This window comes from Bison bison, unplaced genomic scaffold (assembly GCF_000754665.1).
Source record: "Bison bison bison isolate TAMUID 2011002044 unplaced genomic scaffold, Bison_UMD1.0 scf7180017864518, whole genome shotgun sequence".
Lineage (NCBI taxonomy): Eukaryota > Metazoa > Chordata > Mammalia > Artiodactyla > Bovidae > Bison > Bison bison.
In genome coordinates, this window is record NW_011495071.1 from 6953420 (window position 1) to 6976289 (window position 22870).

The 22870-nt window shown below is 51.1% G+C and overlaps 1 protein-coding gene across 1 annotated transcript in view; it reads right to left on the reverse strand.

Moving 5' to 3' along the window:
* DSCAML1 (Down syndrome cell adhesion molecule like 1) overlaps positions 1-22870 on the reverse strand; it is a 368170-nt gene that overhangs the window by 94413 nt on the left and 250887 nt on the right. Inside the window, exon 5 of the mRNA XM_010830644.1 lies at positions 3863-4009. Coding sequence (XP_010828946.1) covers positions 3863-4009 — 147 coding nt within the window. The remainder of the gene's footprint in view (positions 1-3862; positions 4010-22870) is intronic.

Here is a 22870-nt window from a genome sequence, read left to right on the forward strand (position 1 = left end):
TCTGCACCCGGCTTGGCAGCCCGTGAGCTGGGGAACCCGGGTGTAGCCTCTCAGCCTCTCTGGTCACTCTTTATGAATGGAGGTCCCCTCCTTTATGAATGCAGATGAAGATGCCTACTCCACAGAGAAGATGCTCAGGACAGCACTGGGTAATAAAGTCTAAAAAGCACCTCAATGTGTCGAATGGTTATTAGGCCTTTTTTGAGGGGGCTCAGACTTTCCTTGCATCTGCCTCTGCTCAGGTGAAAGCTGATCCCTACCCTCGACTCAGGGAATGGATCTGAGATTTGAGGTCGGGGGGCTGCGGCCTGAGCACCCCCCTGGCACGAATTCCCCTCTGCACTGCCTTGCCTGGGTATCAGTCGCATTTCTGCCAAGACAAGCAGCGCATAGACTTCCTCGTCACGTCGCATCACATCAGGGCCCGCGTCAGTCCTGGGGCCCCTTCCCCGGGGCGCCCCTGCACTCCCAGCGGCCTCCTCTGGGTCTCTGTCTCCCTGCCGAGGTCGTCTTGTCCACCCTCACCTCTCTGGTAGGTTTCTGTTTTCCTCTGTCCCCTGTCTTGCTCCCTCTGTGCCCATGTCTCTCCTCTTTTGTCATCCGGGTGCCTCCCTGTCTTTGCTTCTCTGTTTATCTGGGCTTTATCTCTGAGTCTCTGAGTGGCATCTCCCATTCTCCACGGCCCCCAGCCCCAGCTGGCAGGCATTCGCCACAGCCCCCCAGAGGGAGAAGGGTTGGCATATCCTCCAGTTCCCCCCCCCCCATTTTTTGGCTGCACCATGTGGCATGTGGGATCTTCATTCCCCTACCAGGGATGGAACCTGCACCCCCTATGCTGGAAGTGCAGAGTCTTAACCACTGGACCACCAGGGAAGGCCCTCTTCTAGTTTAAAGGGTGTCTTTTTGGAGGGACAAAAGCAGAAGTAAGATCAGTAGGATGAAGGGGCTAAATATTCATGCAAGGGCAAGCAGCAGCCCAGCAGGATGGGGGACTTGGTGCCGTGTGAGAGGCATGCAAATGAGATGCAAAACACCATACCCACAAGTCCCTGTAATTCGGAAGTGAGCCACCGGCACGGTTGGGAACTGGGCTGCAGATGGCAAGGTCTAGCCACAAAGGTGGGGCCACACTGTGCGGTCCCATCTCCTCCCCAAGCAACAGCGCAGTTTCACTTGGCATTGGCTAGTTTTAACCACAAATATTGACTTAGCACCTACTATGTGCCAGGCACAGGCCCAAGCTTTGGAGACACACAAGAGAAAAAGAAAGCCCGATCCTTGCTCTCCTGGCTTCTGGTCTTGCCCCCCAAATGTACCAGGCAAATAAGAGGGGGCCCTTGATACAGTCACCTGCTGGTCAGGGTGCTGCTGCTGCTGCTAAGTCGCTTCAGTCGAGTCCGACTCTGTGCAACCCCATAGACGGCAGCCCACCAGGCTCCCCCGTCCCTGGGATTCTCCAGGCAAAAACACTGGAGTGGGTTGCCATTTCCTTCTCCAAAGCGTGAAAGTGAAAAGTGAAAGTGAAGTCGCTCAGTCGTGTCCGACTCTTAGTGACCCCATGGATTACAGCCTACCAGGCTCCTCCGCCCATGGGATTTTCCAAGCAAGAGTACTGGAGTGGGGTGCCATCGCCTTCTCTGGCTGGTCAGGGTAATCCTCCCCAAATCACAGGAGAGAGATAGACGGAATCTGAGAAGTCACCTCACAGACAGAGAGAACAAACATATGGACACCAAGAGGGGGAGGAGGGTGGGATGGAGTGGGAGATTGGGATCGGCATATATACACCACTGTGTATAAAACAGATAACTAATGAGAACCGACTGTGTAGCACAGGAAACTACTCAGTGCTTGGTGGTCACCTTAATGGGAAAGAAATCCAAAAAAAGCTGAGATATGTGTATACATAGAGCTGATTCACTTTGCTGTACAGTAGAAATGAATACAACATTGGAAAGCAGCTATATAAGCTATATGTTAGTTGCTCAGTCATGTCTAACTCTCTGCAACCCCATCGACTGTAGACTGCCAGGCTCCTCTGTCCATGGAATTCTCCAGGCAAGAATACTGGAGTGGGTTGCCATTTTCTCCTGCAGGGGATCTTCCAGACCCAGGGATTGAACCCAGGTCTCCTCCACAGCAGGCATATTCTGAGCCACCAGGGAAGCCCAAAGCAACTATACTCCACACACACACACACAAAAATGGAATTTGAGAAGTCACCTAATCTAGCTTGTTTTTACAGAGACCCAAAGGGGTTGAGCGATTTGGTGGTACTAGTCTCCAAACCAGGTGTTCTGATAATCAGTTCATCTTCCTTCCAGAAGCTACTCTGACCCCGCTTCCATAAGAGCAGGGATCTTCAAATTGCAGGTCACACACGGTTAGGAAGTGATGGAATCCATGTGGTGAGTGGTGACCAGCATTTAGATAAACCGAGACAGGATAGAGTAGAACAGGAAATATCAGAGTGCGTCACAGTGCGTCTGGTAGGAAACACCAGCATGCATGGCACCGGTGATGATGTCTGAGGATCACTGTCAAGAGTCTGAAAAGCGCTACTCCAGGAGGCCTCCCCTGAAGAGCGCCAGGTGACCTTTCCTCTGTAACTGGGGCATCTGCATGGCGTTCAATTAGCCCCTTCCATGGGGGTCTGTGGCTGGAGGATGTGAATTCTGGCTGTGCCTCCCACTGGTTAAACAGTTGGGATAAGTGGCTTGGCTTCCCTAAGGTCTGATTTTCTTACCTATAGAAGCACGGAGCGCAGTGCACACCTCACCCGGCTATGATAGTGCCTAAGAGACAGTACATAAACTAAATTTCTGGCACATGAAGATTCAGGAAATAGCAGCTTCCATCCTTCTGTAAGAAGCTATAATCATTCCAGAAAAAAGATCCTTTACTTAATTTAGAGATTTTTTTTTACCTGTGTTTGCCTACTTTCAAATGTTGTGAGGTAGACTATAATAAAAGATACGAGCACGTGTGCTCAGTCGCTTCAGTCGTATCCGACTCCGCGACGCTATGGACTGTAGCCTGCCAGGCTCCTCTGTCTATGGGATTCTCCAGGCAAGAATACTGGAGTGGGTTGCCATGCCCTTCTCCAGTGGATATCCTCCACCCAGGGGTCAAAACTGTGTCTCTTGAAGCCACTACATTGCAGACTGATTCTTAACCTCTAAGCCACTGGGGAAGCCCCTAATGAAAGATATATGTGTATTCAAAAATAAATAAACTAATAGAATCTTAAAAAAAATAGAGACACAAGGAAATACAAAGTCTCCCTAATCCAATCAAATCCAATCATTATTGCATTGGAGCAGTAGATTATATCTATGAGCTTCCAGGCGTCAAAGGCAAAAAAAGGAGAGGGGATGGGCTCCATATCCCCCAGTGTTTGATAAATGGTACAGTGGTAAAGAATCTGCCTGCCAAAGCAGGAGACGTGGGTTTGATCTCTGGGTCAGAAAGATCCCCTGGAGAAGGAAATGGCTACCCACTTCAGTATTCTTGCCTGGAATATCCCATGGACAGAGGAGGCTGGAGGCTACAGTCCATGGGGTTACAAAGAAATGGACATGACTGAGTGACTAAACAAAATCAACCAACAGTTCTTCAGGGGCATTCAGCTTTCTCAGGTAGACGCCTGAAAAGAACTGAAGTGCAGAGTTCTTTATATGAGACATATCCCAGATCAAACCAGATGAGGTCTGCTCGGTGCTTTCTGTGCCTGTGTTCCTGAATCTGCTCCTCCTGAATGCCCTGATTACACGGCAGACTCCCTGCTCCATGGTGTCAGCACGCCCACCCGGTCTCAGGGGCAGGCCGGTGCCCGCCCTTCCTCTCCAGCCCTCTGGCCTACCTGTCACAGAGAGGCGGGCCCCGTTGCTCTGCCGGGTCTCCCCGCTATACTTGTGCTTGGTGATGCAGCGGTAGGTGGAGAGGGCGTCCTCCTTCTGCACGTCAGAGATGTACAGCCCGCCGTGGGAAGTGATAAGAAACCTGTTCTCTGGAGACATAATCAGGACACAGTTGATTACTTCTCTGGCGGGATCTGCCCCCAGAAGCAACTCGGGCCTGGAGCTGGACTTCTGCTCAGCCAGGTTGCCCTGTTCCCTGGGGGATGGGAGATGATGGGGAAAGGGGGCTGAAGCTGTGAGGAGAGCATCTCTCACAGATGAGCATTTTCCATGTGTAAACAAAGAGAAATCACGATAATTATTCCTTTAAGTGTAGATGCTTCAGCTTTTCACAGGAAGATGCTGGGCTTCGGAGTCAAGATCTGGGTTCCAATCTGACTCTTCCACTTATTAGCTGTGTGCCTGTGGAAAAGTTAATTAACCTCTCTGAGTCTTATCTGCACAACAGAGTGTAAACACTACTTCATGGAGTGGATATAATGATGACAAAAACAATAAAGTGTCTGGCACTCAGCAAGTGCTCAATTATGGAGCAACAGTCCTCGTCTTTCCTATCTCTTGGCGAGAGTTTGCAAAGCTTTAACAATCATTGCTTGTTTCTTCTTACAACTGTTTGAGGTGTCATCCCCATTTTAAAATCACACAGGCAGTAAGTGGATCAGAACTCAGGCCTTTCGCCAGCTCCTAGCTCTCCCTCTGCACTGAGCCAAACAAGCCTAAATCCTTTTCCTTCAATGTCAGTTATTTATTCACTCAAGAAACAATTACTGAGACTAAGTTATACTAAGAGAGGGGGTGTGGAGATGCAGATCTACGATGCTAATTCATCATGCAGTTCTTTTTTTAAAAAAATTATTTATTTATTTATTTTGCTTATTTGGCTGTGCCAGGTCTTAGCTGTGGCATGCAGGATCCTTAGTTGTGGCATGGGGGATCCAGTTCCCTAACCAAGGATCGAACCCAGGCCCCTTGCATTGGGAACACAGAGTCTTAGCCAGTGGACCACTAGGGAAGTCCCCATCATGCAAGGCAAAGGCGCTTGCACTGTTTTACTTTCCCTGTCCTCTCTGTAGTCTCACTGCCGTGACTTGGCTGGGAAGTGGAAAGGACAGAGTAGTTTCACCCATCTGGCTGATTATAAGACTCTACTGCGAGGTAGAGTGGATTTCCTCATCCAAGATCCTAAGGCAAACCCTGAACTTGAGCTATGGCTGTTTTTGTTTTTTTTTTTTTTAGGGCTGATTTTAAAATGGGGAGAATATGGACTCAAGGTTGGGGAAAGGCTTGTATTTGGCTTTGGGACTCTCTAAGCTTATGGTCTCCCACCCAAGATCCAGCCAGATTGAGATGGAGAGGCTAACCTAGGGTCCCTCAGCCTTGCTCTCTGAGGGCATAGCTGCTTCCCCAGGCAGACACAGAAGAGCCCAGGCTGCCATTTCCACCAGAGGGGGCATCAGAATCAGGACAGTGATGATGACTTATAAGAAAGCTGCTGGAGAGAGGGTAATGCTGACCTCAGACAAAGGACTTGCTAACACCAGACTGCCAGGCTTTCACAAGGAAAGTGATGGGGAGCCCCATCCACTTCAAATCCTGTTATTTGAGGTCTGCTTCCTCCCACCTGGGGGCTGAGTGAGCCCTCTCAGTCAAGAGCTCTGACACTCTCCGGTTAGTATTCTGTGGTGTCTCATCCTGCCAAGCAAAAGCCCAAGATCTCAGCACCATGGACAGGGACCTCCTGAAAGGACATTTTCCAACAATGAAACCTGTAGATCTGCAGGGTTGAAAAGCTGAATGCATTTGACTGCATCTTTGACAAAGCTTCTCTGGCTTTCATGTGAATACCTCCAGGGCTGGGGAACTCACTACCTCATTCAGTGACCCACTGCAAAGTTGACGGTGCTGACTTTGAGAAAGATCTTCCTTGGTCACAACTGGTCTCCATGGGTCCTGGTTTCTACTCATTGGAGCCCTACAGAGCAGCCTAAACTCATGTGACTGATACACTCCCTCACACACTGGAAGGCAGCAATCAGGCTGTTTGACTTTTCATGAGTCTTAAGGATTATATTTTTTTAATTGTTATATAGTAGGGTTTCAAACAGCTTCTTCAATCTAGTTGATCTCTGGCTTCTTAATAAACTTTGGTTTATCTACAAATTTCTTAATTTTTCCTCCCTCTTTCCCACTTCCCCCACCCCCCCTTCTCTTCTCCTCTCCCTTCCATATATCTTTGTACATGACTAGGCCTCCTGGAGAAGGAAATGGCAGCCCACCCCAGTATGCTTGCTGGGAAATACCATGGACAGAAGAGCCTGGCGAGCTACAGTCCAAGGGGTCACAAAGAGTCAGACACGATTTAGAGACTGAACAGCAGACCTGCTAGGTGCCAGACATTTTGCTGAGGGTGGGGTCTAACAAACAGCTTATCTGAGCAGGGCAGAATAGAGCAGGGCTACCAACTACCCACCTAAGCTGCATTAACTTTTCAGGGGGAATTGAGTAGGGATGAGGGGAAAGATCAATTTTACTACTGCTTCATACTCTGATTTAAAGGTCCTTGTCATGTGTCCACAAGCTATACCTAGGCTACCTTCCTTCTCTCCACTCTTGGACACTCTTGGCTAAGTGGGTCTGGGTCTGGGACTTCATGCAGATCCCCACCGAGTAGCATCTTGTTGGATTTCCTTAGAGGAACACTTGGCCAGCTGGAAGGCTGCCTGGAGCTTGTGGACCCCCGCCCTGCCCCCTCCAACACGAAGACCATGCTGTGTAGACCCCCACTCAGTACTGTGGGTAAAAAAAGAAAAGGAGGCAGGAAGGAGCTGGCTCTGCTGCCAGCAGTCAGAGGACCTGCAGGAAGCATGGAGGAAGCCAGGCTCCCCACCCAGACTCTGCACCTGCTGCTTTGTCTCCATGTTGTGACATCCCAAAGTCAAACGTGGAAGCGCTCTTGTAATTTATTATGTAACTGCGGCTGGAATGCAGGACGACTGGAGGGTGTTGCTGCCAATCAGAAGTACGAGGGTTGGAGGCGGTGGGATGAGGAAAAACAGGAAACGCCCGAAAATCAGCCCTAGTGGCCCACAGGTGCTCCAGCCTGGACAGCCAGGACCCTGTTATCCTCAGATCGACACCAGCAATGGTGCACTTGGCCCTGAGGAATTTTAAGTTGGGGAGGGGTGCTGTGGTGATGGTGGTGGGGATCTGAGGTTTCTATAGCAACAAGCAGCTGCTGCATCTGATGTTTCACATCCTTCATTGTCCTCATTTTCCCCCTCCCTTCCCCCCTTCTTGTGCATATTTAATTGCAGTAACATTTCCAGATACAGTGTATCGCTCCTCCTGAAACAAAGGCAGGCTGCAGTCAGGGGGATGCATGGCGAGCAAGAGGGGAAGGAGGAATCAGGGGTATTATGTTAATCCCCACTGGGGGGACGTGTGCGACATCAGTTCTGCATGTTTGATGAGAATCAGATGATGGGCCCTGCTGGGGAAGGATGGAGAAGGGGGCCTGTGGAGTGAGAGGCATTCGGTGTGGAGGGGGAGGAGGCACAGTCCGCTGGTGGGGGGTTCAGAGGGTCCGGGACTCCAAACACAGCTAGCCTCCGAGGCTGGCTCCAGGGGGCTGCCCTGGCAGTCTGGCAGCTCATCCTCTGCAGCCCAGTGGGACCACCTGTCCTTGGATTGGGGAGAGGAGCCATTATCATCCCAATGTCTTGGTTTCTCCTCCTTGGAGTAGGCTGCGTCCAGCTGGAGGAAAGATGGAGTGGTAGGCAGGACCACCATGTCTGGCCTCCACCCTGAGGCCACTTGGACATGTTTGTCTGGGAGTATTTTTGGTTGTTACCAAAACTTAGGGGTGTGCTAATGACATTTAGTGGTCAAGTCAGAGTGACAACAACTGTTGTACTCTAAATGTCAAGAGTGTGCTCACGGAGGGTCATTTTCCCTTAGGCTCTAGGACGAGGGCATGGAACTGTGCTGCAGTGTGGACTCTGCCTTTGGCGCTGCCTGTCTGTCACATCTCAAAGTCTGCAGTATCGTCTGTGAACACACCCAAGACTGGGGAGTGCTGTGCGTGGTTAATGAATCTTTTCTTTTTATTATTACTTGAATACTCTACTATCCTTTCTCCTGGTGATCTGGTTTATGGAGCACCCATTACATGTTAGGCCAAGGACTTTATGAACATTATCTCATTTAATCCCCACACTCCTTTGGAATGGATATTATTGTTGTTACTAACCAAAGCACAGAGAGGTTAAATAAACCACCCACAGTCACACAGCAAATAAGGTGTAGCGCCTAGACCATTAGTCTACTTTCTACATTCCTCTAAAGCTCTGTGCTACGCTGACTCTCCCAGAATAACAGCACCTCTTATAGAGACACACATTTAGCCAGCCTCTGCTTGATTGCTTCTATCGGAGGGGTCTTCACTTCCTCACAAAGGCACACTCATCCATTCGATAGTTTGGCTCCATTTATCAAGTCTCCATGGAGCATCCCTGTGTGTTCAACTGGGTTCCACGGGGAAGTCCTGAATTTGGCTTCTGCCCTCTGGGATTCCACAGTTAGAAGAATGTTCTTCTACCAGGGATGCTTGAGCCTCTAGTAATGGGGGCTGGTAAAGGGTGTGGAGGGGGCTCAATGGAAGCCATTAGTGAGAAGAGGAAGATAAAGAGGGGCCAAGACACCCAGCATTGGGGACAAGCCCAGGACTGAGACTTAGGAGACTGAATTGGCACCCTAGCTCCACCACTAATGAGGAGGCATATCCTGGGTGGAATAGTGTCCCCCACAAAAGTGTCCATACAGAGCTTGTGAATGCAAACAGAATCAAGTTAAAATGAGATCATAATGGAATAAGGTCAATCCCAAATCCAGTATGACTGATGTCCTTATAAGAAGAGGGAAATTTGGACACAGGCAGGGACATACAGGGAGAAGGCCTGTGAAGACGGAGGTGGAGATTGCAGTGATGTAACTATGAGCAGAGAAAACCAAGGACCGGACTTCCCTGGTGGTCCAGTGGTTAAGCCTCCATGCTTCCAATGTATGGGTTTGATATCTGGTTGGGGAACTAAGATCCCATATGTTGGGTGGCATGGTCAAAAAAAAAAAAAAAGCCAAGGATTGCCAGTGACCCCAGAAACCAGACAAGAGGCAAGAAAAGATTCCTCACTGCCCGCCCCCCCACCACCCCCCGCTCTGTGAGCCTGCAGAGGGAGCAGGGCCCTGCCCACACCTTGATCTTGGACTTTTGGCCTCCAGAATCATGACACAGTGAATCTCTGTGGCTTTAAACCACCCCTTTGTGGTCATTTGTTTAGGCAGCCCTGGGAAATGGATGCAGGGTGACCCGAGGGAAGTCCAGTCCTCTCTCAGGCCCTCAGCTTCCCCACCCGTACAAAGAGGGAAAAGGTGGAGGAGATATGTGTTTTTAACTATGTTTGTATATTAGAATCATCTAAGGAGCTTTTAAAATTAAACTCAGAATCTCTAGGGGTGTGGCCTGGAAATTGGTATTTTTAAAAAGCTTTCTGAGTGATGTAATGTGAAGCCAGGGTGGAGAACCACTGGATTAACTAAACTGTAAGGCCCTTCACTCTGACAGTGGATGTCTCTATAATCACACCAGACTTCTCTGAGTCCCATTTCTGCTTCAGGAAAATGCAGATAATAAATAATAGGACTTAGGTCACACAGTTGTTGGAAGTATTGGAAGAACTAGATGAAAGATGAGTTACTGCATGGGACCGTCTCCAGCACTTGGGTGGTACTCGTTAAATGTCAGCACAAGTGGCTCCATCTCAAGAGATGGAGGGCTGGTCACTTTTGGGGGGCTCTCTGCCCCCTCCCATGGCCAGGTTTCTTGCAGTCTCCCCCTTCCTCCCAGGAACCTGGAACTAAAGGAGGCCCTTCTTGGCCATTCAGAGGCCCTGGACACAAGTGATAACTGAGCTGACAGCAACTTTTCTGTCTTTTTCCAAGAGGTCAGAGAGCTGGGCCTTGGAGACTCCCTGGAGCTGTAGTAATCACAGAGAGGTAATGCTCAGAAACCTCAGGGCTCCTGGCGGCCCTTGAAGGCTGGGGGAGAAAAATCTGCCCTCTGCAATGGTGGGCCCCTCTCTCTCCCTGCTCTCGGGAGGCGTGAGTTGGTAGGGAGAGGGTCCTAGGCAGAGGAGCGGGGGTGGTGAGGGTTTGCTGGAAGGTGTGAACTGGACAGATCCCACCCAGCCTCTAGAGCAAAGGAGGAGATGGAGCAGGACAGCAGCTTCTTTACTGGCCTCCCTGCTTCTGCTCCCACTCCATCTGTTCCCAGCAGGCCGCCAGAGTGATGCTTTAAAGCCTCAGTCAGATTCACGCAGCTCCTTTGCTTAAAGCCCTCCAATAGTTTCCCATTTCATTCAGTGCGAAAGCAGTGTTGGTTGCAAAATAGACCCTTGATAAATATCCCCAGAATGCAATGAATAAATACATGAATGAATAAATGAAAGAAACTTCCCCAAATTCTACCGTTGTTTAATCCTCATGTGCGACTCAGAAAAACCAGCTCCCAGCTCTAAATTTGCCTCCTCCAGGAAGCCTTCCCAGACTAGCCCACTCCCATTTCTGAGTGTTTCTATGTCTGGCAAACATCTTGCCACTGCTAATCATTTCCTCTACTCAATTAGACCTTCAAAAATAACTATTTGTGAACATTCAAAAGTCAAGATTTAATGGTATGGTAATTCCTTAAAAAATTAAAAATAGAATTACTATATGATCCAGCAATTCCACTTCTGGGAATATATCCAAAAGAATTGAAAGCAGGGTGTTGAAAAGATACCTGTTTACCCCTGTTCATAGCAGCATTACTCACAATAGCCAAGAGAAGGAAGCAAGACAAGTGTCCATTGATGGGTGAATGGATAAAGAAAATGAGGTCTATACATACAATGGAATATTACTCAGCCTTTAAAAGGAAGGAAATTCTGTCACATTGCTGTAACACGGACGAACCTTGAGGACATCATGTAAGTGAAATAAACCAGACACAAAGGGACAAATACAGTACGACCCTACTTATAAGAGGTACCTACAATAGTGAGATTCCCCGACACAGAGAGAATGGTGGTTGCCAAGGGCTAGACAGAGGGTGGAATGAGTTGTTTAACGTGTTTCTTGCTGTTGTTCAGCCACCAAGTCGTGTCCAACTCTTTGGAACCCCATGGATTGCAGCAAGCCAGGCCTCCCTGTCCCTCACTAACTCCTGAGTTTGCCCAAGTCCACGTCCATTGAATCAGTGTTACCATCCAACCCTCTCATCGGTGATGTTAAACATTAGTGAACTTTAAGCTGAAACGCTACTGAACACTTAAAATGGTTAAGATGTAAAATTTTACATTACATGTATTTTACCACAATTAACATGTTAAAAGTCAAGATTATGAAGAACTGGAATGAGTGTGTTTGATAGGTAGTGAGTGTCTTGTCACCAGAGGTAATTCAGTAGAGGCTGAAGAAGCAAGCACTGAGATACTGCAAAGAAGATGTAAGTATTAAGTGAGGGAAATAAACTGATACTCTTTAAGTTTCCTTCCTCCTAGCAATTTAAAAATTCTTAGCTTAAAGAAAGCTGAGTAGCGAGACCTCTTGAACATCATCTGTTACAGTGGTTTTTCAAGTCAAATCAGTGTGCATGTGCTCATTTCTACCCCCAGGCCTTTTGGGGTAGAAATGGCATGCTCTTTCCTTGACTCACACCCCGTCCCATTCAGTCTCAGCTGAAATGCCAGCTCCTTGGAGAGGCCTTGCCTGACCCCTTTATCAAAATTCTTGTCTTCAGAGCACATGGTGTTGAGAGAAGGAGTTATTTTAGCATCCAACTCCAGAACGTGCCTGGCTCACTAGATGCTCAGTTAGCACGTGCTGACTGAATGAATCCTGCAGCAGAGCAGGCATGCCCAATGGGCTGAGTCTGCTGCACCTCAGGCCTGGGTCCTGCGCCGAGATCCCTCCCACCCTGGGGTCTCTTCCCCCTCTAACCCCTGCTGCCACACTGCAATGATTTGGGCCGCTGCTCCCCCTTGAGGCCACTGATCCTTGTCTCAGTCCCCTAGCTCCAAGCTGAGACACTAAAACCAGACTGAGCTAAAAAAAAAAAAAAAAAGGAGATAAACAGTGACCAGAGCTGGGCAATCTGGAGTGTACACCTTGGCTGACTCATCTTCAGGGTCAGCCCCTAACCCAGGGGGTGACTCTACACTGCCTAGGAGCTCCTAAAACACGTGGGGACCCACGGAGGCTAGGCCCAGGGAGAGGGAGGGACAAGGACACCTCCTCTCCAGCTGGCCTGAAGCTCAACCCCCATTATCCGTCCCTGATCAAGACCTGCCTCCTCCTTAGGAGACTGGAGCAGAAACGCTGCCCTCGCCCACTAACAGAGCTCGCTGTTCCAGGATGGAACCACATGAGAGTCCCAGGGGCCGACAGTCAGACGAGGTAACGTAATACAGCCATGGTGGCAGCGTGGCACCCCGCCTCTCTGCAAACAGGCGGGCTCAAGAACTGAACTGCCCTGGGTGACTCCATCTCTCCTGCCTTGGGGTGAGTTCAGTCTGCTGCATCTTAGAGGCTTCCAGAGCTGGGCCTTTGAGAAAGGAACCTTGTGTCCAGGGACCTGTAGCAGCTTGTTGTCGCTCAGTCGTATCTGACTCTTTGTGACCCTGTGGACCGTAGCCCGCCAGGCTCCTGTGTCCATGGGGATTCTCCAGGCAAGAGTACTGGAGTGGGTTGCCATTTCCTCCTTCAGGGGATCTTCCCCAGGGATCGACTCCACGTCTTCAGCATCTGCAGGTGGGAGCCACCAGGGAAGCCCCACGCAGCAGCTCGGGAGGGGCCTGTGCTACAGTGGGTGTATGGAGCACTGTGTTTGGAGTCAGAAATGGGAGATTTGAGACCTACCAACCTACCGATGTGTGGATTTAGGAAAACCCCTTAATGTTTCTGGGATTCTGATCTCTCATCTCCAAACTGGGGACCCTCACCCCTGGTGTCTCTGGGCTCACAGGGTTCTTTTGTAGTGTCCACGTGATGATGGTTATGAAAGGGCTTTGTGACCTGTACTGCACTCTACACATGTAAGGAGAGGCTATTACCATAAGAAGTAATAACATACTTCATGTTGTTGCATAATATGAAGCATGTAAAAGCACAGGGCATATGTGTCCATGACACATCTGTGGGGTGTAGGTATTTGTGCAGGCATTGTGTTGAATGAATAAGTCCTGGCAGTAGAGAGAAGCTGGGGGTGGGCGACCCTGACAAGGAAGGTCCCAGGAAGCATCGGGAGGTGTGGAGTAGGGGGAGAGAGGCAGGAGGGATGTATGAAGCTTTTCTCTGAGATCAGGCTTTGGTCTCTTTGGTTCTCTTGTGTGAGAAGAGACAATCTGTCAAGCCCAGAGTTTCCCAGGGTGGCCTCAGGATGCCTCATTTGGCCCCCAGGGAACTCCCACTCCCCCCCCACCCCCCCAAAAAAAACCTGCAGTCAATACAGGTTACCAGTTCCTGCTCTGTCCAATAGAGATTTACAAAACAGAGGGGTCCTCCTGCTGCTTGGAGACTGCGGGTGGTTCTTGAGACTAAGGAGATGACTCACCCCAGTGGCAGGACCGCTCTCTCCTCCCAGGGCAGGTGGGTGGGGGTGATCAGTTCTTCAGGGCTGGCAGGGTTAGCCCTGTTGGGGGCCCGGCACCAGGGCAGCCTACGGGCACCTATTTGAGGCTGACTCTGCGAAGCACCCTCCTCTCACTCCTTTGTGATTCCTGCTGATGGTGAGGGCCCTGGGGGAACCTGCCAGCCTGGGTTTGGAAAGCCCAAAGGAAGCCAAGGCCCGGTTCTGCCTCCTCTGCTTTCCTTGCACACTTGGACCCCAGGATGTAATCCCATCACCCGAGACCCCAGGAAGAGAGCTACAGCATAGTGGAGATGCTACGGGGGAGTCTGGAGTCAAGTCCTGGCTCTGGCTGGCCTGCTTTAAGTCCTAGATCCGCCCAGTTATGGACTGATTTGTGTCCCCGCAAAATTCCCCTGTTGAAGCCTTACCCCACAGTGGGACTGTTTTGGGAGATTAGGTCTTTAAAGAGGGAACTGAGTTTAAATGCTGTCATAAGGGTCCCTAATACAATATGACAGGCGTCCTGATAGGAAGAAGAGATGCCAGGGATGTGAGGGCACAGAGGGCGGACCATGTGGGGGAGGGCGACCGTCTCAAAGCCAAGGAGAGAGGGCCCAGTATTGCGAACTTGGGCTTCCAGCATCCAGAGCTATGAGAACTACATTTCTGTTGCTTCAGCCACCTGGTCTGGTATTTTGTCATGGAAGCCCTAGAAGATGAATGTACTCCTCCTCCTGACATGCTATTCCCTGAGGACCCTCAGTGCTAAGATTCTGGAGTTGGGTCGTGCTCCATAAGACACCAGGGTGAGGACTGGAGGGCAGGAATGGGGAGGAGGACAGGGACGAGCTGGTCCTGACGGGCATCAGGTGGATCTCACAGGCTGGGTCAGAGAGTGAGAGCGTGAGAGGTGGGGAGAGACTGGTCCCCAGACCCCTCAGGGCGCCGAGAGCAGAGGGAGGGATGAGGTGGGCGGGGTGCCAGAGTAGGGAATGGGGCTGTGATCACTCAGGGAGCCTTGTCCACACTTGGCATCAACCATTCAGCCTGACCTGCGGCTGCATGGGGCATCCGAGGGAGCTGAGAGAGGGTCACACAGCCAGTCTGGGTCAGAGTAGAGCTGTCGGAAGAGGTCTCCTGTCTCCAGACCCACTGCTCTTTCCCCACAGAACTGAAATCAGGCAGACTGAACATTTCTGGGTCGTAGGGAGCCTGGATGGACGGAGGGTGGGGCCTTTGGTATGCAACTTAACAACCTCTGAGGGACAGGTGACAGGTGACTGCTTTCTGGCACAGGGGCTCTCAGGTGCTTGGGAAGACACCATGATCTTGTACTCATCTCCAAAGCCATGATGCCAGGCTGGGCAGGGGGCTAGCATGATGACAGGTTCCAAGTGGCACCACCTCCCACATGTGTCCCCAGGGGCCTGTGGGAACAGCCTCTGCCCCTCCTCTACCACCGCCACCTCTGAGAAGAGATGGCAAGTGGTCAGGGAAGAAGATGTGGAACTAAGGGGCGATGCCTGTTTCTGCCCCATAGGAGGGATCAGCTGGAGAAGGAAACCGCAACCCACTCTGTTATTTTTGCCTGGAGAATCCCATGGACAGAGGAGCCTGGCGGGCTACAGTCCACGGGGTCACAAAGAGTCAGACACGACTGAGCGAAACGAGGAGGAGGAAAAGGGATCAGCCAGATCCCCATCTTCAGCTCTGCCTTCGGGGCTCTATAGGAGATGGGGTTCCTGTGGGGACAGGTGTCTGAAGTCTCGGGAGGACCCGGCAAGCTGACAGCATGATGGAGCAGAGAAAGTCTGGCTTGAGTGAGATGCAGGGTTGGAACTGTGCTCCTCTCTCAAGCTGAATGATGCTGGATGAATCACAGAATCTCTCTGAACCTGTTTCCTAGGAGAGTGAAAAACGTCAATGAACATGTCCAGCACAGTACCTGGCACACAAATGGTCAGTGGTTACTGAAGGTCTGAACGATTGAATGAATAAATGAACGTATAACTCTCATAAGGGGAGCAAGCTCAGAACTTGATTGAGGTCTCAGACCCCAAGCCAACCATTCCTAGCACCTCCCAACTGCCCACAACTGGCCTCTCATAGCTGGGAGAATGTAAATTTCCAGGAAGACCAGGCTCAGCTCCCCAGGAGCCTGCTGACTGACCTCTCTGGGCAGCGGAGATCTAGAAGGGGGTCTGTGCTGTGTCTGGAGCAGCGCCCAGGGAGCTGGGGTTACCACAGTGGGAGCGCGGATGGAGAGTCTCGGGGAGGGGAAACTGGAGAGGGCCAGGGGCTAGCTTCTCTCTCTGCCTGAGTCCTTTCCTCTAAACACAGCTCTATCTCCCTGCACCACAGGATTAGCACACATCTCTCATTCTCCTATTGCAACAAGATTTTATTTCTAATTATGCTGTAATAAAACTGGAGCGCTCCCAGGCTTCCTTTCAAATGACTTGTACACACACTGCCGATCGGATCCTCCTCGGCCCCATTGTAATAGCATTTCCCTGACATTCATTAGACATGCATGAGAGGGGCGCTTTAAGAATAGAATTGCATTTAAATGGATTTGCTGAGAGAGGAAGATGAAAAAAAAAAGAGGCGAGCGGTGGGGGGAGACGGAGAGGGAGAGAGGTTTGTTGAACAAACTATGGAAACAAGATGCCATAATAACAGGGTGCTGAAATAAGCCTCTTTCTTCTCAGCCCTCCTCCTGCCGCACATGGTGGAGCCCAGCCGGGGAGCAGTGGCCTCCAACCCTCCCCCTGGAGCCCCCACCCCCACTTTTATGGTGCCCACTGCGGGGGTTACGCAGCTCCTTGCGCCCTGTGGCAGATGCTCATGGTGTAATAGAAATAACTGTTATTACAATTTGGGAAGGCTGCCTTGCTTCGACAGAACCCCAGTAGCCAGGCCGTCGCCTGCAGGAGCGGGGAGGGATGGTCACCGTCTCCCTGCCTCCATCAACCTCCACGCTCATCTTCAAGACCCTCACCCCGCTGTCCCTCCCTCTGAATGGCCACCCACACCCAGAATCCCCATGAGCCGCAGAGTAGCTGGCATTTTTCTTTCACCCTGGTTGGCTCTGATGCATCAGACACAGGAGATCCATTCTGACCCCAGGGCCTTGCTCCCTGCTCCCCACCGCCTCCCCAGAGCTCGGGCTTGCCCCATAGCACACACACTGGGTGTACCATAAATGGCCTACTATGGATCAAGGGCCTGCCTACTATGTGTCCATACCCACTGGTGGTCTCACCTAATTTACTCCCCTTCACTGTAGCATCTGATCTCACTGAAAATCATCCTGTGGCTTCCCATTTTTCTTAGGATGAAGACCCAAATGCTAAACGGGGCGGCGGAGGCCCGCCATCCTTCCTCTGGCCCTCCTTTGTTCCACCTCTGGCCCTGGCCCCAGCTCCAGCCACCACGGCCTTCCTCTGTCCTCCACAGTGCCCGGCCTCCGCCTCCTCCCCGTGCTTTGCTGCTGCTCAGAACACTTCTCTCACCTCCTTCCCAAAGTTCCCGCTGCCCCCATCCCCCAGAGCTCAGCTCACACTCCCTTCCGCAAGAAGACGCTCCCACCTGTCTTCCGTCTCCTGTCCTCTTCCCTGAACACTTGTCACTCAAGACCTGGCACTGTCCCAAGACTGCAAGCTGGTTGAGGGCAGGGCAGGGTGGGTCCTGGCTGCTGCTGTGATTCCATCCCGGCTCTGGGGTAAAGGCTCAAAACAATGGGAAGGAAAACGCACTGTGCTGGGGGCTTTCTCCTTTCATCTCGCCTTACTGTGGCAGAGGATTTTTCTTCTCAAAAAGATGAAGACACTGAGAATCAGAGGGTTCAAAGCAACTAGCCCCAAACCACAAAGCAGAGCTATCTGAACCCAAAGCTGTGCTTTTGCTCTGATGCATCCTGGCACCACGGGCATTCCCACTGGTCCCTTTCTGCATGGAGGGCCATCCACTCCCCTGCACTCAGCGAGGTCCTTCTCAAGCCCTCCTTCTTCTAGAAGGCCCCTAGAGAGTCCAGCTAGTGCAGACCGTCTCCCCTTCTGCAGACTCAGATTCTGGGGCTGCACCCTGGGACCCAGAAGGGCCTCTAGTTTCCCATTTGGATGTTCCCACCTGCTCCGCAGGATCATTCTTGTACCCCCAGTAGATTGCAGGTGCCTTAAAGAGCGCATGCATCACTCTTCTGAACCCCCAGTACCTCTGGGCTAGGGCTGCAAATACACACCTGGCAGAGCACAGACCTGCAGGTGGGAGAGCCGCCCTGCCACTTAGTACCTGCAGGGCCCAGAGAGGGACCCTCAGCCTCAGCCCCTCGTCCACAAGGTGGTGCTGAGGACACCGGGGCCTGTGAGGCCTCTGGTCTGCAGCAGAGACAGTGCCCCACAGAAGCTCACACTTCCCCTTGTCCTGTTCCTTCCCTGGGGCTCTGTTTGGTGACGATGGGGATGAGAAAGCTGGTCTGACAGTGTCCCAGAAGGGGGTGTGGCTAAAAGGGACACAGTACCATGGCCTCTCGAAGTCATCTTATGTGGCTCCAGGGGCCCTGCACAGCAGTGGAGACCATCCTTCTGTCCTTCCTGTCTTTGCCTCCAGACTCACCACCTTCCCGCCCCCAGGCCTGCTTCAGAGGCCTTCAGTGTCACACGCTGCAGAGACGATGCTCCCACGATGAGCGGTCAGAGCCCCCAAGGCTGAGAGCGGCTGGCAGGTTGTTCACCTCTGCCTTCCAGGCCCTGGCACTGCCCAGGCCTGGCCCAGGGTGTGTTCGTGAATGAGACCATGACCTCCATGAAGGCAGGGACTGCTCAGTTTTGTGGACAACAACCTGCACGTGGCGATGCTCAAAAAAATATCTGTTGAGTGAATGAATGATGAATGGGGCGAGCACATGAGTCTCAGCCTTCTTTTCCCCATGGTAAGTACTTAGGGTCTGAAGTCAGCCAAACTTTGGCTCCATCCATGTGATCTTCACAACATACCTGACCCCTCTGATTCCATTTATTCTTCTCTAAAATTCTGCCAATGATAGTTCCAGTCACACAGAGTTGGAGCTGTTGCAAGGATTAAAGCACCTGACTGGTGCCTGCATGGTGAAAGTTCAAATAAGCAATAGCTCTCATTGCTATGACTACCCAGCTTCCAGGGAAGGGAGATCCATCTAACGTCTACTTCAACCCACTTGGGAGCTTGGAGTGACCACTCATGTTGGTGGTTCTAGATTGTTCCCTAGGCAGTTTTGCTATTTTGAACATCTGTTTTTATTATTTACAGGCTAATCAACGTGACTCTGTGACACACCAGCGATGCCAGCTTATCAGGAAAGGTAGAAATGCTCACAGTCCCATCCACATTTGTATCTCATCAGTTCTCAAAACAAGTCTGTCTCAAAGAAGTGATGTTAACACAGAAGCACTTGCCCCAACTCTTCCGGCGCATTCACTTTCCCCCAGAGCCATGCAATCTCAGCACCTCTGGGCTCTAAATTACATCCTATGTACCTAGGAACCTCCTCTCCCCCATCTAGCCCTCTCTCATCTCTTCCTCCCCTAATTTGTAAGATCTGTACCCCTTACCCAGCTTCCACCAGACACTTGCTTTTTGTTGTTGATTTAAATAATGCATCAGTGGCATCTTCCTTGGTGGCAACACATGGGGGGAGGAAAAGGGGAGGGTGGTCGGGAGGTACTTCTCATTTAAGGACTTTCATTGCGTGCCAAGTCAGGGTGTTAGATGGTTCACATGCCTGGCTCCAGTTTAATCCCAAGAGCAGCAGTAGCATTCCCATTTTACAGATGAGAAGAGTGGGCTCATAGAGATGCAGAAACTTGCCCAAGTCACTCAGCTGGAAAACAACATAACTGGGATTTGAACCCAGCTTGTCTGACTCCACAGCTCCTTGAGGACAGACACCTCAGACCCTGCTATGGGATTTCCATCGGGGGGGTAGGTCTGTTACTGACATGAGCTGCTGACCACAGCCATCTTTCAGGGACATACAAACATTGAACGAGAAATGAGAAATAAACAAGGTGAACGCTTCCCCCTTGGCCAGGCACACGGGCAGGGCTATGCTCCTGGTGTGTGTATCTTCCGAGTGTGACACTGGCTCCGGCTACACCCAAGGCCTCTCAGCACAGCTCTGGCCCTGCCAGCTCCCCTGGGCACGCACTGCTACACCCAGCTTGCTCAGAGTGGCGCCAACTCCCTGGCTTCCCCACACAATCGGAATTCTGAGCTCATTCCTCACATAGGTGCAATTTCCCACCTCTCGCTCTCTGGCACTTTCTGTGTAATCGATCACAAAATTGTTCCCGAATTAACCTAGATTTAGCTCTAGTCACCCCTCTTCCAACTCCAGTGATTTCCTCTCTACCTCCTGGGTAGGTTACATCCTCCTGGCACCGCCCCCCTGTGCCTCTGCTTCTCCCTGAAAATCACTTACTGATGCAGAGGCGGGCTTTCTGCCTATCCTGACTCTCTGCTTTGCTCTCAACCATGGTTTAGGGGCACAGGACAGGCAATTCCTTTCTTCTCCCGCTATCTTTTCTTCGGATTCACCTTATATGCTGCTGCTGCTGCTGCTGCTAAGTCGCTTCAGTTGTGTCCGACTCTGTGAGACTCCATAGACGGCAGCCCACCATGCTCCCCCGTCCCTGGGATTCTCCAGGCAAGAACACTGGAGTGGGTTGCCATTTCCTTCTCCAATGCATGAAGGTGAAAAGTGAAAATGAAGTCGCTCAGTCATGTCCGACTCTTAGCGACCCCATGGACTGCAGCCTACCAGGCTCCTCTGTCCATGGGATTCTCCAGGCAAGAGTACTGGAGTGGGGTGCCATCACCTTCTCCATACATGCTGTACTTTCTTTTAATTAATGTTGAAGGGGCCATCAAGATTCCTCTGCACAAGTCCCTGAAAGTGTGTAAAGAGAAAGAAATTTGGGAGGACAAAGGTCAGAAGGAATTGGTACTAGGAAAGAGTCTGGGGATGTGAGTCAAAGCCGAAACAATAATTTCTTGGTCAATCCCAAGTATGCCCCACCCTCAGTAGCATTCCTGTCTTAAAAGAGCAGAGAAGGAGAAGAGCATGAATTGAGTTCCTACTGTGTATCAGGTACTATACTCCGTGTGTTACAGACAAGCATCATCATTCCCAATGTACAGGTGAGAAAACTGAGGCTCAGAAAGGCTGCGGAAATTGTGCCACAGACCCAGGAAGTGAACCCAGGTTCAAAGCTTGATACTGTCATCCACTGTACTGAACACTTCTGTATTCTCCTTTTCTAGGATCTTCTGAGGGATGCGTGTAGGGGGAGGGGTAGAAAGAAGGCAGTGGGGCTGGGGCACTCATCTCGCACTCTTCTGCCAGGTAAGCTCCAGCATGGGCTGTTGGCTCAGTGGTAAAGAACCCCCTGCCAATGCAGGAGACTGGGTTCGATCTCTAGGTCAGGAAGATCCCCTGGAGAAGGGAATGGAATCCCGTATTCTTGCCTGAGAAATCCCATGGACAGAGGAGCCTGGCAGGTTATAGTCCACAAGGTTGCAAAAAAGTAGGACACGACTTGGCAACTAAAACAAAGCTTCAGAAACACCTGCCTCCTTGGTCTTTAAGCTAAAGGTAATCCCGACCCCAGATCTGGCAGCTGAGGTGGGAAGGAGTTGGGGTGGGAGGGGGTGGGTCACAGCAGCAGAAAATCTGAAAGCCGCTGGCTCTGGAGGGAGTGAGCCAGTGAGGGCCTCGGTGTAATTTCACAAGGCCTCGGAGGCCCAGCGGCTGTGGGGGGTGTCCTGGCATATCAGCAGTCACACGATCAAAGAACAAGTAGAAATGAATATTCCTGAGGTGGTCCGGGGCCTCTGATACCAGCAGAGAATTACAGGACATGAGACAGGAGCATTACAGAATGAATGGGAGGGGACGAGAGATTTCCGTGGCTAATCCTGTTAACAAGACAATTTCTTATCAAACTCATTATGCTTTTCGAAAGGAGGGAGCAAGAAGGGGAATGTGAGGTAGGGAGAGTGTGATGGGGGCTGAGCCCTGGAGAAGGAAGGAGAGCTGTGGTTATAGAGACGCAGGTTCCAGGGAAGAAGGCCTGTGAGAGGCAGGCATCTGGGGAAAGAGAACTCTGCTCCATCCCTGCCCTGGGGGCCAGGGGAAGCCCCCTCCCTGACAGCTAAGTCCCTGCTGGGAATACCCTCCCTGCCCTGCCAGTTGTCTGAACCCATAAGTGCCCAATAGTTTGGCCATCTGATACGAAGAGCTGACTCACTGGAAAAGACCCTGATGCTGGGAAAGATTGAGGGCAGGAGGAGAAGGGGACGACAGAGGACGAGATGGTTGGATGCCATCACTGATTGAATGGACATGGGTTTGAGCAAACTGTGGGAGAGAGTGAAGGACAGGGAAGCCTGGCGTGCTGCAGTCCATGGGGTTGCAAAGAGCTGGACACAACTGAGTGACCAAACAACAACAGCTGCCTGGAGAAAAGCAGCCTCTCAATCCTCTTTCTTTGACCAAATCTCCATCTTGCTGCATCTCCCGTGGGTCAAAGAGGACCATCCCTGTCTATGCAGCTGCTGATCGAGCAAAGAACACCTTGGGTTTGCCAAGCGTGTTTCTGTCCAGCTTCTCACTTCTCTCCCCCATTCTGCCTCCGTGAGAGAGGCAGAGAGGGAACTACAGGGCTCAGATGCTGGCACTTAATAGCTTACGCTTTTGGGCAAATCACTTAACCTCTCTGAACAATCATTTTCTCATCTTGAGTATGAAGTGAAGTGAAGTCGCTCAGTTGTGTCCGACTCTTTGCGCCCCCATGGACAGTAGCCTACCAGGCTCTGCCGTCCGTGGGATTTTCCAGGCAAGAATACTGGAGTGGGCTGCCATTTCCTTTTCCAGGGGATCTTCCCAACCCAGTGATCGAACCTGGGTCTCCTGCATTGCAGACAGACGTTTTACCTTCTGAGCCACCAGAAAAGCCCAAACCCTGCCCTACCTACTTCACAGGGTCCTTGTCAGGATTAAGAGGACAACGTGGACAAGAGGACCTTGCAATCTGTGAACGATTTACACCAATAGAGGTGACTGTTAGGGTCATTCTGAAGTCGAGATAACAAGGTTAAGTGTCTTACTGGAGGTAAGGAGGTGCAAGTAGGAAGCCAGGGCTTGAAACTTTAGTTTCAAATCCAGTCATTTCTGCTGCCAGGAGATCACTCCATGGCCTTGTCTTTGACTAGACACTCACAAGGGACTTCATTTGGCACAAACTTA